At 37.5% G+C, this 14,425-nt stretch overlaps 1 protein-coding gene across 1 annotated transcript in view; it reads right to left on the reverse strand.

The window, feature by feature from the left end:
* Positions 1-469: 469 nt before the first annotated feature.
* EXOC2 (exocyst complex component 2) overlaps positions 470-14,425 on the reverse strand; it is a 133,350-nt gene continuing 119,394 nt past the window's right edge. The window contains exons 24-28 of the mRNA XM_082479417.1: positions 11,916-11,971; positions 8,776-8,898; positions 6,414-6,475; positions 4,501-4,560; positions 470-2,263 (exon numbers count right to left, since the gene is read on the reverse strand). Of these exons, the coding sequence (XP_082335543.1) occupies positions 2,170-2,263; positions 4,501-4,560; positions 6,414-6,475; positions 8,776-8,898; positions 11,916-11,971 (395 nt within the window). The 3' untranslated portion in view covers positions 470-2,169. The remainder of the gene's footprint in view (positions 2,264-4,500; positions 4,561-6,413; positions 6,476-8,775; positions 8,899-11,915; positions 11,972-14,425) is intronic.

The following is a 14,425-nucleotide window of genomic DNA, read 5'->3' on the forward strand; positions in this document are numbered from 1 at the left end:
TACATTGGCTATGAAGTCTCGGCAGTCCCAGCTCTCCTTCCACGCAACGGGATTACAATACCTCCTGTTGCAGCTCACTGACTTCCTTAATTCCACCAGATGGATATATTAAAATCCAGTCCTCTGACTTGACTGTGACCATTTATTTCATATCAGGTTGAATTCAAGTAATATTTTGATCCCTTACACATTATTCTTGTTTGCTGTCAATGACATGTTTTGAAGCGCTACTTCAGAAAGGCAACTAAACACAAATGTCTGCCTTCAGGTTTTAAAGACAAGCAACAAGCTGTTGTAACTGCAGATGAGTAAGAGAATGATGTTACAATAGAGAGATGCCTGAATATATATTAATTCAGTACAGATGATAAAATATGTTTTCAATACTTAGGATCATGTCTGATACAGATGTAGGAAATGTAGACTGGCAAAATTCACAAAGAAATCACATTTCTTCGAAAGTGAGGAATTCAAAAAGAGCTTATGACCATATTTATTAATATTTTATTATTTTGAAGCAAAATCCCTTACAGATTGAGCCAACTGGATGACTATTTCAGTTAATACCAGCAGCTGAGACTATGACCAGCTTAGAATGGACAACATTTAACAAAACGACATTGCTCCAGGTGTTTAACAATTCTCCCTGAAAGCCAATAATGACATATATTTTAAGTTTCAAATTTCTATTCAACATGCTATTACCACTTACACACAATTTTTTTTTTTTTTTTTTTTTTTTTACAAGTAAATACATGTGCATCAAACTTTCTTCAGTATTTCATATTACAGGAACTGTACACTGTATTTTTAAAGCATGTAAGTGAACTGGCAAAAGAAAACATTGACATTAAAAAAATGTTTGACAATTCAGTACACTGTTTCCAAAAAGTCCCACTCAAAATGACTGTAAATACAGAAAGAATACATTATTATTGCATGATTTACTTGTGAGTTGTGACTTCAGTCATAAAATTAAACCCACCCCTCATCCCCCAAAACAAGACCACTTTCAATTAGCTGCTCTCTGTTATAGCTTTCTGCATCTTATATCAAGTCAGTGTCAAATCTTCCCTGTTGGGAAGACGGCTGTTGACTTTTGTGTAACTACATCTTAATGGCAGCAAAATTGTTCTTTCCTTCTTAATCCCTAATTCCCCTCCACACACAATTCAATAACTAGTGGTGAAAAGAGGATTGACTAACAAGAGGGAAGACAGGCTTCCTACCACTGTCTGCAAGAGCGAGAAAAGACAAGAGGAGTAAGAAGGAAGCAGCAAAACCAGTGACATATTGTGCTCCTCCTTACTTCTGACTACGCAAGATGCAATTAACAAGTCTATTCCTTAACACCAAAGAATATTGTACTTGACCATTTTTTTAAAAAACTTCTACCACTCTTATAAACTCAGAACACTTTTCTGTTAATTGCCAATGAAAGAAGAACTTATTTCAAATGTGAAGGTTATCACCAATATTCCAACAGAAGGGAGAAACAAGAGGCGGGAACATGTTTAATTAAAAAAGAAGCAAGAAAAAAAAGCCTCCCAAGAAGACAGACTTACGAGCACTAAAATTTAGATGAAAATAGAAAAAAAAAAAGAGAGTGATAACTTTTAAATACAAAAGAAGCAGTGTCCTTCTCCATATAGTATCTGAACACTTATTGGTCAGCTGTATGTAGTAACATTTATTACATAGTTCTCAATAATTTATAGAAATTGAGTCTTCCAGTCACTTGCATCAGTATTGCTCCACATCTAGAAACAGATTCATACACTGAACAACATGAGTAATACCCAAATTTAAGGTGACATTTGCTAAAAATACATTTCAATGTATTTTTAACAAATGAAACTGAGATTACAGTGCACCAATGGACATTTCTTCATGAACATAGAGCAAGAAGAGTGTATATAAACAAAATTGGCTTAATCCCCTCCACAGAACGAAATACAATAGACAGAAAACCGTTCTATCACGGAGTTTATGACCAGAAGTCTCACTCAGCAAGGTACCCCATACCATTACTGTAGAGGTCTATCTCAATTTCTTTTTGGTGAAATTCCTTTTGTTTTCTTCAGTCTTCAAAAGAATTGAAGAAGTACAGAAAGAGTGGGTGATGTTTAAGCACATTTGTCTTTTGAGTTGCCTGCATTGTGTCTTCATCTATGTTTTCATCATTGCTGATGAAGAAGCTTGAAAACAGGTGAGCTGCAAGTGCATGCTGCTTTTAAATTTGTTTAGTAATTCTTCTAGTAACCTGTAAAAAGAAATAATTACAACTTTGGCAGATTCTGAAAAGGGAACAATTACCAAAGTTTTAGCTATTCCTCTGTGAACTGAAGTACATTGTCTGCTTAAATAAAGGCCCTAACATTGGATCTATTCAAATATCTGAACACTATAGTATTTAAAAGTATACCAATGTGTCAGGATGATCTGTGGCCAGAGGAGGACTTAGCCACAGAGATTTTATCAAGGTGATAAAATAGCCGTTTATATATCTTTCCTTCCAGATAAAGATCATCATCTTGAGAGAAACATATTTGCAAAACACAATGGCAAAAGGACTGGTAGAGAGTGTCATAACACGCTTCTGTAAGGAAAATCCTGAAACCGCCAGACTATTATGTACCATAAAATCAGTATCCCTTATCAAGGCTACGGCTTTTCGTGTACAGCTGAATTACAAATTTCAGTTCTCAAACTTGTCTTCAGAAGGTATTTTGTTGATTTCTCTTAAGTATCATGGCTGGAAGATCAGAGATGGTATGACTGTTCTAGGAGAAACATTAATTCACTGGTGACCATGTAGGTTTGTCCCTCATAGATAACTCATAAGTATGTATGAGTTCATTTTGGAGCATAACAATGGTTCATTTACATCTACATAGCTGCCAAGAAGGTACTTGGTGCAGTGGGTAATATTTATTGTAATCCACAGACTACAGGTGTAGGACCAAGGGTGTTGATGGCTCTGTTGTAGGAGATAATTAATAATACATCTTGACTGTTACAATAAGTATTACAGTCTTGGCTGTGTGTTTTATTTTCCCCATATTCTAGGGAAGGATGCGTTCTCCAAACTTTTTGCTCTATTTCAAAAACAAGCTAAATAGGGCAGACATGTATCACCTCAACTTTTTGGAAAGCTGTGATTATTGAACAGCCAGTAACAGGAGAAATTATACTGTATGTTAGAAAAACCCCAAACCAACCCAAGAACAACAACTTGAACCACAAAATCAGTATCTGCTTCCTCAGAAGGTCCTCTGGAAGACGACTATAGCCACATTCATCATTTAGTATCATAGTAATGACTGTGAATGAATAGAAGTGAACAGCTCTAAATCAGTGCACAAATTTGTGTTATGTTACACAAATATGTGTAAATTACAACATGCTGCCTGTAACGATGACAATTATGGTGTAAAGATCTGGGAAACAGAACAACTTTTGCACTGTCTGGGGCTCAGAACTCCGAGGCAGAGGTAAAAATGATGCAGTTCTTGATTCTCATCTGTCCCATGAAGCTCAAATGCTTGTGACTAAGTGAAAAAAAAAAATAAAATCTACAGGTGTTTCGGAAAGTATGAGTTGAAAGAACTCTCCTTACTCAAAACTGATTCCTATCTTTAATAAAGCGTAAGAGCTAAGTAAGGCAAGGAGGTATCTTGAGACTTATTGTGGCTAGTGAGGAGTAGGTTTGAATAAATAGACAGAGGACATCTGGAAGAAGGTACAGTCCGCAGACCATGGGCTGCGCAAACAGTCTCTTTGTGTGTCTACAAAATATTCTAAATTGTTGCCTAAGTGCAAACTGATTTGATGCAGTTCAGTTCCTGAAAGTACCATAATACCAATCTCAAGTTCAAAACATCTATCCTTATACTAATATACTCATTATAAACCCATCCTGATTTTACCTATGCTTGTAAAACAGACTCCCAAATACTAGGTTGGACGCAGCAGAGCAGCTTGGTCAAAGGTTGCTATAGTGGGGAAGGAGGAACCCAAAACTCCTCCTCCTCGTGATGTTAAGAACCCAAAGAAAACCACAGACCCTTCTTCGTTGTTTTTAAAATGAGACAGGCCCATTTTGAGAGTTCCCCATATCTCAGCTGGCAAAAGCTTGGACTTTTGTTCCTTGGCCATTTTTTTAATTGCTGCTAAATTCAGTAAGACAAGACAATGGACCCCACAGAAACTTTAAGATTTAACAAGGCAGGCTAAAATAAATTACAAATTAAATACAAAGCTATACTGAACTGATCAGACTACGATGGGCAAAAGAGAGATGCCACAAAGCCATCAGCTCTTCCATGTAATTTAATAAGCCAAGACTTGGCTTACTCTTAACTCTGTCCAAAGAGGCTTCTGCTCTGTAATTCAGAAGGGTCAAATACAGTGAACGTTAACCCTCTTATAACAAAGTTCTGGTACAAGAGTAAAAAGCAACGACTCCAAAAAGGAGACAAGAAAATGCATTATACTCACTTTTTGTCAGTTCCACTTGAGAGCTGAGGCAAGGCTTCCAAAGCTTGCTTAAAGCTCGAGCTGCAAGGATAAGAAAAATATACATATTCCATTGGTACAAGTCTCAGTATTCACATTTTCTCTCTATAAATTCCATGGAGATATGCTATATTTTATCCATTCTTATTTCAATAAACTAACAAAATATTAACTTGACACCTTACATTCATGTGCAAGTTGAACACAGAGTGGTCATGGGTTCAAGCAGGTCTCTTGACACTCCTAATGTGATGTATGCCAGACATCAACAGGAAATGTTAAATCAGCAGCTGATTTAAGACTGCGCTTGATATCCCGGACTCTTGAAGAATTAGGTAGTTGCCACCCTGCCTTTCGCCTCAAACTAAGTGACCATCAGAGTATGAAGCACAGACAAAACATTTATTTTGGCTTTCTGCGCTCAGTAAGACAGGTCACTGTATTCTCCCCTACAGAAGGGGGTCTACAGAGAGAATGACAGTAGGTTTGCATTGAGGTAATGAAGATTCATAGAATAATTTAGGTTGGAAGGGACCTCTGGAGGTCTTCAGGTTTAACCTCCCTCTCAAAGCAGGGCCAGCTTCGAGGTTAGAGGTTTCTTGGGGCATTATCCAGTCAAGTTCTGAGTAACTCCAAAGATAGGGGTTTCCACACCTCTCTGGGCAACAGATGTGGAAAAGAAGTTCAGGGAACGATGCAGGACCTGCACAGATACAGACAATCTTGTCATCAAAAGATTAATATGGTGACTTGTGGCAACTATTACTAGTGAGAAGTCCAGGAATAAAAAGGCAGCCACGAAGCTCCAGCACAGTCCACTGTGCTTTGCCTCTGTGCTGATTAGAGACAATGCCACTTCCATTTCATCCAATTTGAGCCAGTGCCAAGTAGTTTTCATTTAGGTCTTCATCGCTATCAGACACTCAGAATAGGCAAGCAAGCCTTTTGAAACAGAATGCAGTGACACCACAGGACACTACCTGTGACACTATGAAGACACATTAGGCCCTCAAGCCCTGCAGTCTCTCCGACAAAATGTTGATCAGGTAACATGACCAAATTGCCACCTGTGGGAACATGTGATGCCAATCCTGACAGAAGTGTTGGTAATTAAAATAATGAATGAACCTGACCATATCTAATCCCCAACATCATCACCTAGAAATTTCAATCAATCAACTTTACCCAAAACTGCTGACAGCTATCACAGTTTGTATTTACATGCCATGACTGCATCAACCACTGATGCTGCTAATGCTTTTCTTTCTCCCTTTATATTAATGTGTGAGTCTGTCCCACACTATTTATTTTTGGTTTTGCACCTCACTGAGAAATGATAAATTGCTGAAAGCCTTTTGAAGGCTTTCATTCTAAGAGACAGTGTGAAGCTGAATTCACTTTCCCTGATTAGGTGTGTGGAAAAGGAATAGGGTATTGTGCAAACTTGTGGAGAGCCCTAATTTTCCACATCTCTATACAGTGATCCTGCCAGTGTTCAGTTCTGTAGCCTCTCTGATGTGACTGGCAGGTTCTTTGCTGTGTGCTTTATGAGATTGCTGTGAAAAAACGGATAAAACTCAGTGACATCTGCTTTTCTCTTGTTTTAGCACCATTTTCCTCAGCACCTGAGTTGCTGTTAAGAAGTTGTACATTTTTTTAGCAGCAAATACTAGCTTGTGTCTAGAAGTTCAAGTAAAAACAACAAAAAAAAGTAATTATTTTCTTTCAACTGATAGAACTTTGCCAGTAATCTTTTTTTTTTTTTTTTGTATATTTACCTAGTATATCACATATTTGAAGCAAAATTTCTTAATCCTTAATTTACACCATGTACTTTTGCATGTTTACCAAAGATTCCATTACATTGAAAAAACAGACATTACAGCACATCTTACTTGCTTTCAGGTGTTAGGTATATAGCCACGGTATCTCTCAATGCACAGATTTCAAGTCTTGCCTAAAGACAGAAAAACAAATATTGAAACAATGACACAATGTCCTTTCATCAAGTGAATACCAGTATCCCAGAGCTTCATCTTTTCTGGAGACAAATATTATTGCACACTGCATTTGTAAGCAGCCTTGGCTTTTAACAGTTTGTTTCCTGTATTTTTCATTGCCATGCTGCTATGTCAGGAGACTGCTAAAAGGAAGAATTTCATGCTTTTGATTCAAGTCAAACTATTTGTACTGTCACTATGTAGCAGTCTAAAAACATTGTTTGGTTCTCAGTAACAGTAATAAATCTTTAATTCCATTCCATCTTTTCTGTACTGTGATAGAAAGAAGGACACAGCCTTAATTTGTTTGTCTTTTTTTTTTTTACTTTTATTTGCTATTAAATACAGCGAGCTTTACTTCTCACAGCACAGCTTGGCCAAGGAGGAAGGAAACAAGAGCACAAAAATCTGTCAATACATATTACTCTTGGTTTTCCTGTTGAATTTATTTTTTTCCATCAGATGAGGAAGTCGAATAGTTGTGCTCTGCTTCTTGTCTGTCACCTGGTGGGCACACAAGCTTGGGGATTTTACTCCTACACTGTACTGCAAGTCTAAGTATTCATTTTCACCTAGCAAACTATGGTGGAGAATGATCAAAGATTAAACAAATTTCACAGATCATTCTTTAGTCTTTGAAAAGCAATCATTACCATCACAGGTTTTATATGAAGCAGAAACATTCTGCGTGATCAATACTTTAAGTCATCTCATTTAAAGATATGAGGTGAACTTAATCCAAATTGATACTGTTCATCGTAAAGATAAAATTTAATCCAGTCAGCCATTACAGAAACTGATCTACATTTAGACCCAACTAATATGACATTAATCTTCCAAACCAAAACTTATTATAATGCAACACAGACATAAAATTCTAGTTCTAATGAAAGGCTTTGGCTTTTTGGACTTCCCCTCATCTCTCCCCCAGGTAGGAAGCCAGCTGAGATTTATGCTTTTTTAGGGCTAGAACTTTCTGGCACGAAATACGACACAGCCACCCACCAATTCTATACTCATAAGAAATGCTCTTCTCACGACAGACTGTTTCACCTTTTTTTGTATGGTGCTCCAAACTGAACAGCCTTGAACTTTTTGAAGTCCTACACATAAGATTCTGGAGTTGTTCCTACATTTTAGCGGGCAGTGGTACCACGGGGAAGTGCCACATTCTCAAGTACCACAGCCTAAATAAACATGGTGGAAGGGCAAATCCTGCAAAACTGTGGGTCATGGGAATAAAGATTCAGGTGTCTCTTCAGGAACAGGTATTTTTTGATCAGTCTGACCAGGTTCAGATCACTCTCGCGCTGCTGCTGTCCGCCAGACAGGATTTTCTATGCCCAGAGGAACAGAAAATGACCACGAGTGACAAATGTACAGTAGGGAAAGTCTTTTCATTTATGGGTTTAGGCAGCAAGTTTATACTGTGGGTTGTCTAGTCAAACAAAACTGATATACAGGTAGCTTTGTTGCTATTCATTGACTTGGTTTTAAACAGGCAGTAAATCCTATCTGGGTGCAACATTAAATCTCTGTCCAACTACTACTAGCAACTGGAAAATAAGACTTGCAATTGGATAATTATTTTCCCATCATAATGCAAGAGTGCTGTCATGTACAATGAAAATGGGGAGTTTGCTCCTCTTGGCTGTTATGGCCATAGCAATCATTGACTCAAAGGGATTTTTTTTTTTTTTTTAATGATTTTTCTTAGTGTCCTTTAAAACTCATCCAATAGCAAATACAACTACCAATCCAGGCATAAACGAAGAAGGCATTGTAAGAGTATCTGTTCTACCTATGCTGCAAAGTGCTAATGTAGAACTAATATAACAAACAAGTGACTAGTTTTGCAAAGACTTGCAAGATCCTACTTGCATGATATTTTCAAGATTTTCTAAATCTCAAAATATAACAAAATTGTTTTTTCTTTTAAAGTATTTTTTTGATGACAGGCCAAAGGCAGTATTTAATGACATTTCAAAAAGATACCACTATGATGCTTTTTACCTCACAGGATATAGGTAACCTTTTATCCACTCAGACACAAGACAGTACTAAAATATAATCAAACTCAAGAACCAGTATCCCAAAGGGTATTCATCCACAAATCTGAAATAAGTTGTACACTAATCCTTTTTATCTCCTTGCTTTCACTGCTACAATAAATCCAACAAATACACAGATTATAACTCTCCCTCTTATTCTCTGTTTTCTAGGTTCAGATGTTTGACAGTACACAGTACTCAGGTACCTGTAAAGCTCCGTTTTTGCTGAAGAATGAAACGCATTGCATCAGTCGACTCAGTTCTTCAGACACTGCTTCTACAACCCTTGACATTACCCGAGGAACCAAGTCTTTGGAAATGGTAAACACCTGATTTTTATGAAAGAAGAATCATAAGCACAACAGCTATATTAACAGAAATATTTTCTACGGTAACATTTCAGTAAAAAGCATTAAACACACTGATTGGATGGATCACATCACTTTTATCAATGACAAAAAAGTTTCAAAAGCTACTGGAACATGAAAGATTTCTTTTAATGCTTGCCCTGTATTTGACCAATCACCTCTGTTAAAAGCAATGTTAGCTATGTGATAGGCGATAACGACAGCTTTCTTGCAATGCCTAAAAGCAGCTAGGCTTCAAAACGTGCTCTCTGCTGATGGATGCAGGTAGTCAGGTGGTTGTACATAGACTGCTGTTTTGTAGAGAGCACGTTTAATTCAGGGCTGTGTGACTGACCTAATTACACTTTCTACCCATGTATTTTGCTGTTTCTTCCAAAACCCTTTATGTTTGACCACTGTCAAATGGCTAGTGTCTTTATGCTCTGTGGCAGAAATAAGCCTTTGAAAGGGTTTGAGAGTATGGCAGCGTAATAGATTTTCATTTAGATTCTTCCACCGCTGCCGTTTATTAGTTTGCTGGCAAAAACATTACACCCTACTGGCTTTACCATGCTTCAAGACAATCTTTTTAACTGCTTATTCGTATAACTTTTTAAAGGGGTACCTCAGTCCTCCATTTGAGGTTCAGAATAGCAACTGAAACACAACAGCAACACAAAATGAAACATTAGATCTATGCCTGAAGGAAAGCACGAAGAAATCAATTGTCCTTAAAGGGAGATTTAAGGAAGCGAGAAATCGTTGGTGAATTAAAAAAAGAAGAGTATGAATTTTCTACACAGAATTGGGAAAAAATGCTGGCCAAGAGGTTGGAATATAGGAGGAAGTGAGACTGTAGGTTAGACAGACCAAATTTGTGTCAAAACAAAGGTGATGATAAAGCTGCACTAAACTACACAGAGTTGGGGGAGAAGATGATACAAGCAACTGAAGATGATGTGACTGGAGTGGTGCAAGAACAAAAATGAACTGCATAGTTTTTAAACACTTGCCCTCCTGATTTCTGCTTTAAAATGATCTAAAAAATTAAGTAGTGGAATGATTTTTTTGGTAGAATACCTTTGCTTTATTTAAGGTTTAGACCTCATGTCTGACAAGGAAACGTAGCAACTGACAGAGGATACTCATATATGACTGGAAAAGTAAATTCGGGGGGGGAAGAATATAAGATTCCTACACAGTTTTCAGTGATTTAAGTCATGAATTATGTATCAGGGATCCCATAAAGCTGACTGTTCCAAATGGCAGATCTGCACCATAGGCTAAGTACACCGACCACATATATTTCAGCTATCAGCTTGATACCATTACTAATTCAAACACGCAACCTGTTTTTACTGTTTTGACCCACAAAAGCTAATAAGTAAGTGACATACTTAGCTGTATGGTAAGAAAAAAAAAAACCAACACAAAAAGGGTAACGATTTGGGAAAGGGTCATCCTATTCAGCAGCAAATATTGCTGAGCAATTCAACACAAACATACCAGGAACACACCCAAAAATCTTCTACTGAGAATATTTGTGCCCACAATGAGCAGTCTTGAAGTTAGTATACGGAATCCAGGAAAAAAAATTCTCAGCAATGGTGAATCATCACAACTTTGCAACAAGAAGCCCTTATTTTGATTTCAGTTAAATTTGAATTCAAAGGTAGAGGACCAATTTTCTTTCCACTTCAGTCCATGCTTGCTGTTCAGCTGATAGTTAACTTTTGCTGTTTCAAACTACAGAAACTTGCAGCCTTGCTAACTAAACTTAAATCTGACCCGCTTACAGAATTTCCACCAGAAAACAGTGGAAATGGGGGTTTCATCTTGACACTCATTTTCATATTTCTGCAATATTTCACATCTAGAAATTTATGAGGCAACACTATTTGGGCCAAAATCAGTATCGGCCTCAATGAAGTCAGCAAGGAAGTGCACCTTTCTGCTGCAGCAATTTAACGACTACGCATGTTTAGAGGATTAGCTCACAAATGCCTTTGACTTTTTTAAAGCAAAACCTCTCATTTTCATTTTTATTAATTTCCACTACACTAAAAAACAACATTAAAAATTAATGTCATGGTAGTATATACCTTTGGTGTTGCTTATCCACTCATTTGGAAGCATTTGTTAAAATCAGGAATGCTTCTGAATGGAACTGAATATTGCAAGTGATATTTAAAGTTTCTGAAAATATTTTAATTTATATGAACCCTTGTAACTTAAGGAGGAATAAAATAAACAAACCCTCAAGTGGATGCCATCAGATTTTAAGTAGATGGAAAAGGTAGAGCAGCAATACTTGTGGTAAGAGTGATACTTACTACCACTGCTTGCAGCAGGAGCAATAGTAATCTGGTAACACTCATGATGGTTAGAAGGAAGGAGTATGTAGAACAGAGGCTGTAATTTAAAGGACTATAGAAAATTCCTGCATATTATCAGAAAAGGCCAAATAATTGCAGCTCTGCAAGCATATTAAAATTTCGGGGTTTAGGTTTCCACTTTTTATCCTATGTAACAAGAACAACATATATTGCCTTTTCACTCCGAGTAGCGTATGTTGAACAGTTCTTCCAAAGCAAAGCACAAGGTTATTTTCATGTGTTGTGGAAAATAAAGTTAATCAGAGAAAGTAAGCATCATATCTCTCTACATCTCTCTCTGTATATAGATATTTAATCTGCATGAAAAGGGAAGAACTGAGCATTGGGCTTTGGCTTTCCTCTTCATCAGATAGCGGAAACAAAAAGGTGTAATGGAGTGTTACTGAGGATAAACAGGAACTGTTCGTCAACTCCTGCCCTTAAAAAAGTTAGCAGTTGTATACTTGGTTGGCTAAACCTAACCCAAAGCACTTACATCTATAATGAAGACACTTCAACAAAGGTACAATTTTCATGAGTGATGAACGCCAGGATTTACCACACAAAGTACACTGAAATTATTCATATGAATGTAAGCATGAAGCAATCTGAAGTTTTTCTCACCTCTGCATGCACAGCAATGATATTCACTAATGCTTCTTTCAAATAGTTTCTGACACCTGAAACAAAACAAACAGGATAATTAATTACTTTCATTCTCTTGTCTCAACAAAGCCATAATATTCTACTGTTCAATAATGTACTTTTTCTTTTCATTCTTTCACTAGCACTTTTGCAGTCAGAGGCAGAAAGAGAAAGTTCCATAGCCACACCACCAGCCTATTTCCTTTTTCAAATCAAATGGAGAAAGGCACATTTCCTTACAGCAAAAGGTTAAAAAAGCCAGCAGGTTCCTGTTTCAGTATTCTTCTTCTCTGGCAACCCAATTTAATAAAAACCTAGCATTATTAAAAAATAAATTCTGGATGTCTTGCTAGAATACACATACCATGGCACAGAACATGCACTACAGCTCAGTAAGCTTTAAAGAACCAGAGAAGATAAGGGTTTTTGTTTGTGTGACAGTCTTCAAGAAGATCTTACTACTTTATCAGTTTCTCTGGCTGTAAACTATTAGTAGAGATAGAAACAGCAAGGACTCTTGTTTCTCTGAAAGCGGTTCAGAAGATATTACTCATGGCAGGAATATAGGAGATGTCATGCCTTAGTAGAAATTTCCTCTTGGGGAGGGTGGAGAAATCAAATAAGCATTTTATTTACCAAGCATATGAAATGGTTATCAATTCATACTGTAAAGAAAATTCTAAACAGAAGGACATCCAGCAGGGTATGCTTTAGTTAGGCCAGCCTCTTAGTCCCCTGCGCTGCTGTAATTCTGCAGTCACTTCCCAGACCTGTACTCCCATTGTGCAAGACCTAAAATAGGCAAAAAATCTAAAATCGCCCCATTTGCTTTTCTGGGCACTTCACTTTGTAGGCAAAGGCAAATTAGAAAGCATTTAACTCATTAAAGTATGCATATATATTGGAAATGCATCACACAGTAATGAGAGAGTTACTGATCCACAAGACCTGAGCTTCTGATTTCAATTACTCAAGCATGAATCAGAGAAACTGCAATGACCCCATCGCTCCCCTCAGTATATTCAATCAACAGTAAAAGATCAGAATCACGGACAAAGACTGGTGAGACCACACAGCTCAGAGATCACAGTGTGATTAAGGCTGCTGTTATAAAAATTACCAAGTGAACCTTTAATCGGTTCATCTTACTTGCTCCACCTTTCCTCAGATAACAGCCATACAACAACTTAATCCTGCTATGAAAGACAGCTTTAAAAGGAGTTACCCGAGATCATTAAAATGAATTACTCTACGGGAGAAGAGAGTAGTGCCTCACAACTGCCATCTCAGGTGCGCTCATTTTTTTTTAACCACTGCTTCCACAACTTGCCTCAAGATCTAACAAAGGAGACACTTGTTCTTTCCTACTTAGACAACTATGGACAAACATTTTATGAGTAGGACGAAAGGATGACAGGACCCCCCCTTGCATGAAGTACAAACACGTTCATTGACTGCGTCTACACTGTGCAACATGATGCAGCCCGGAGTTCAGATTGGGTGGTGCTTCCTGGAGGGCACCACGGGTCTCCTTTTGGAAGTGAGGGTGCTTGGGGGAAAGCGGAGGGAGAGATGTTGAACAGCAACTGTTGTTTGAATTTGAAATCGGGATGTAGCTGAGCTCTGTGTATCAAGACAGTATCTGTTTCAAAAGTTCACAGCAGAGTCAAGCATCAGAGATTTTACTGTTCTCACTAGAAGCAGCTTGGTTTCTGAACATAAAAACGAATCAAAACCTTTTTAGAAGGAATGTTCTATTTTCACTCTGAAAGAGATGCAAATAACTGAAAAAAGTAAAGAAAAATACAAGCCTTTCTCCACACATTCCAAAACATCTCTAATGCCTCTTCTCGCTATGTTTATTCTTTTCCTTGAAAACTCTCAGTCACTCTTTCCATTTCAACTATAACCAATGACAATTCAAACAGCAGAATACGCTAGGTTGCAACTTCATAATTTCTTGTTATGTTAGTAATTTTTTGCAACAAGAAAGGAAGGGAGGGAGGAATAGAGCAATATCAGAAATTTTATGAAACCATTTTTTTTTTCTCCTCCTCTGTAACATGCAAAACAAAGTAAGAATGCTACACACCAGTACTTGAACCACACCAAAAGATCACAGGTATATGTGGAAATGCAACACCCCCTTCCTTTTTCCTCTTCTACTGTTTTCCTTCTACTACTTCACTCTGCCCCAGTTTAAATCCTTTGCAGACTTTGTATCACAAAGGACAAATTTGTATCACATCCCACAAGCACATACAACTTGACCAGGCACCTAACGGTGGTATCCAAATCTCATCAAGAGGTACAGGGTGAATTTGGGAGCTGGTTTGCAGTTAACCTCAGGATGCAAAGTGTTGATTTTGGTCTGAAAACCTGTGCAGTATTCAGCTTTTGGCTGCCTACCAGCCTCATCTTGTGACAGTAAGATCTTTTTAGGTGGACATCGCATGTTTTTACTTTTGTACAAATGCCACGCAAGATTA

The sequence above is a fragment of the Vanellus vanellus genome (genome assembly GCF_965231255.1).
Source record: "Vanellus vanellus genome assembly, chromosome: 2".
Taxonomy (NCBI): Eukaryota; Metazoa; Chordata; class Aves; order Charadriiformes; family Charadriidae; genus Vanellus; species Vanellus vanellus.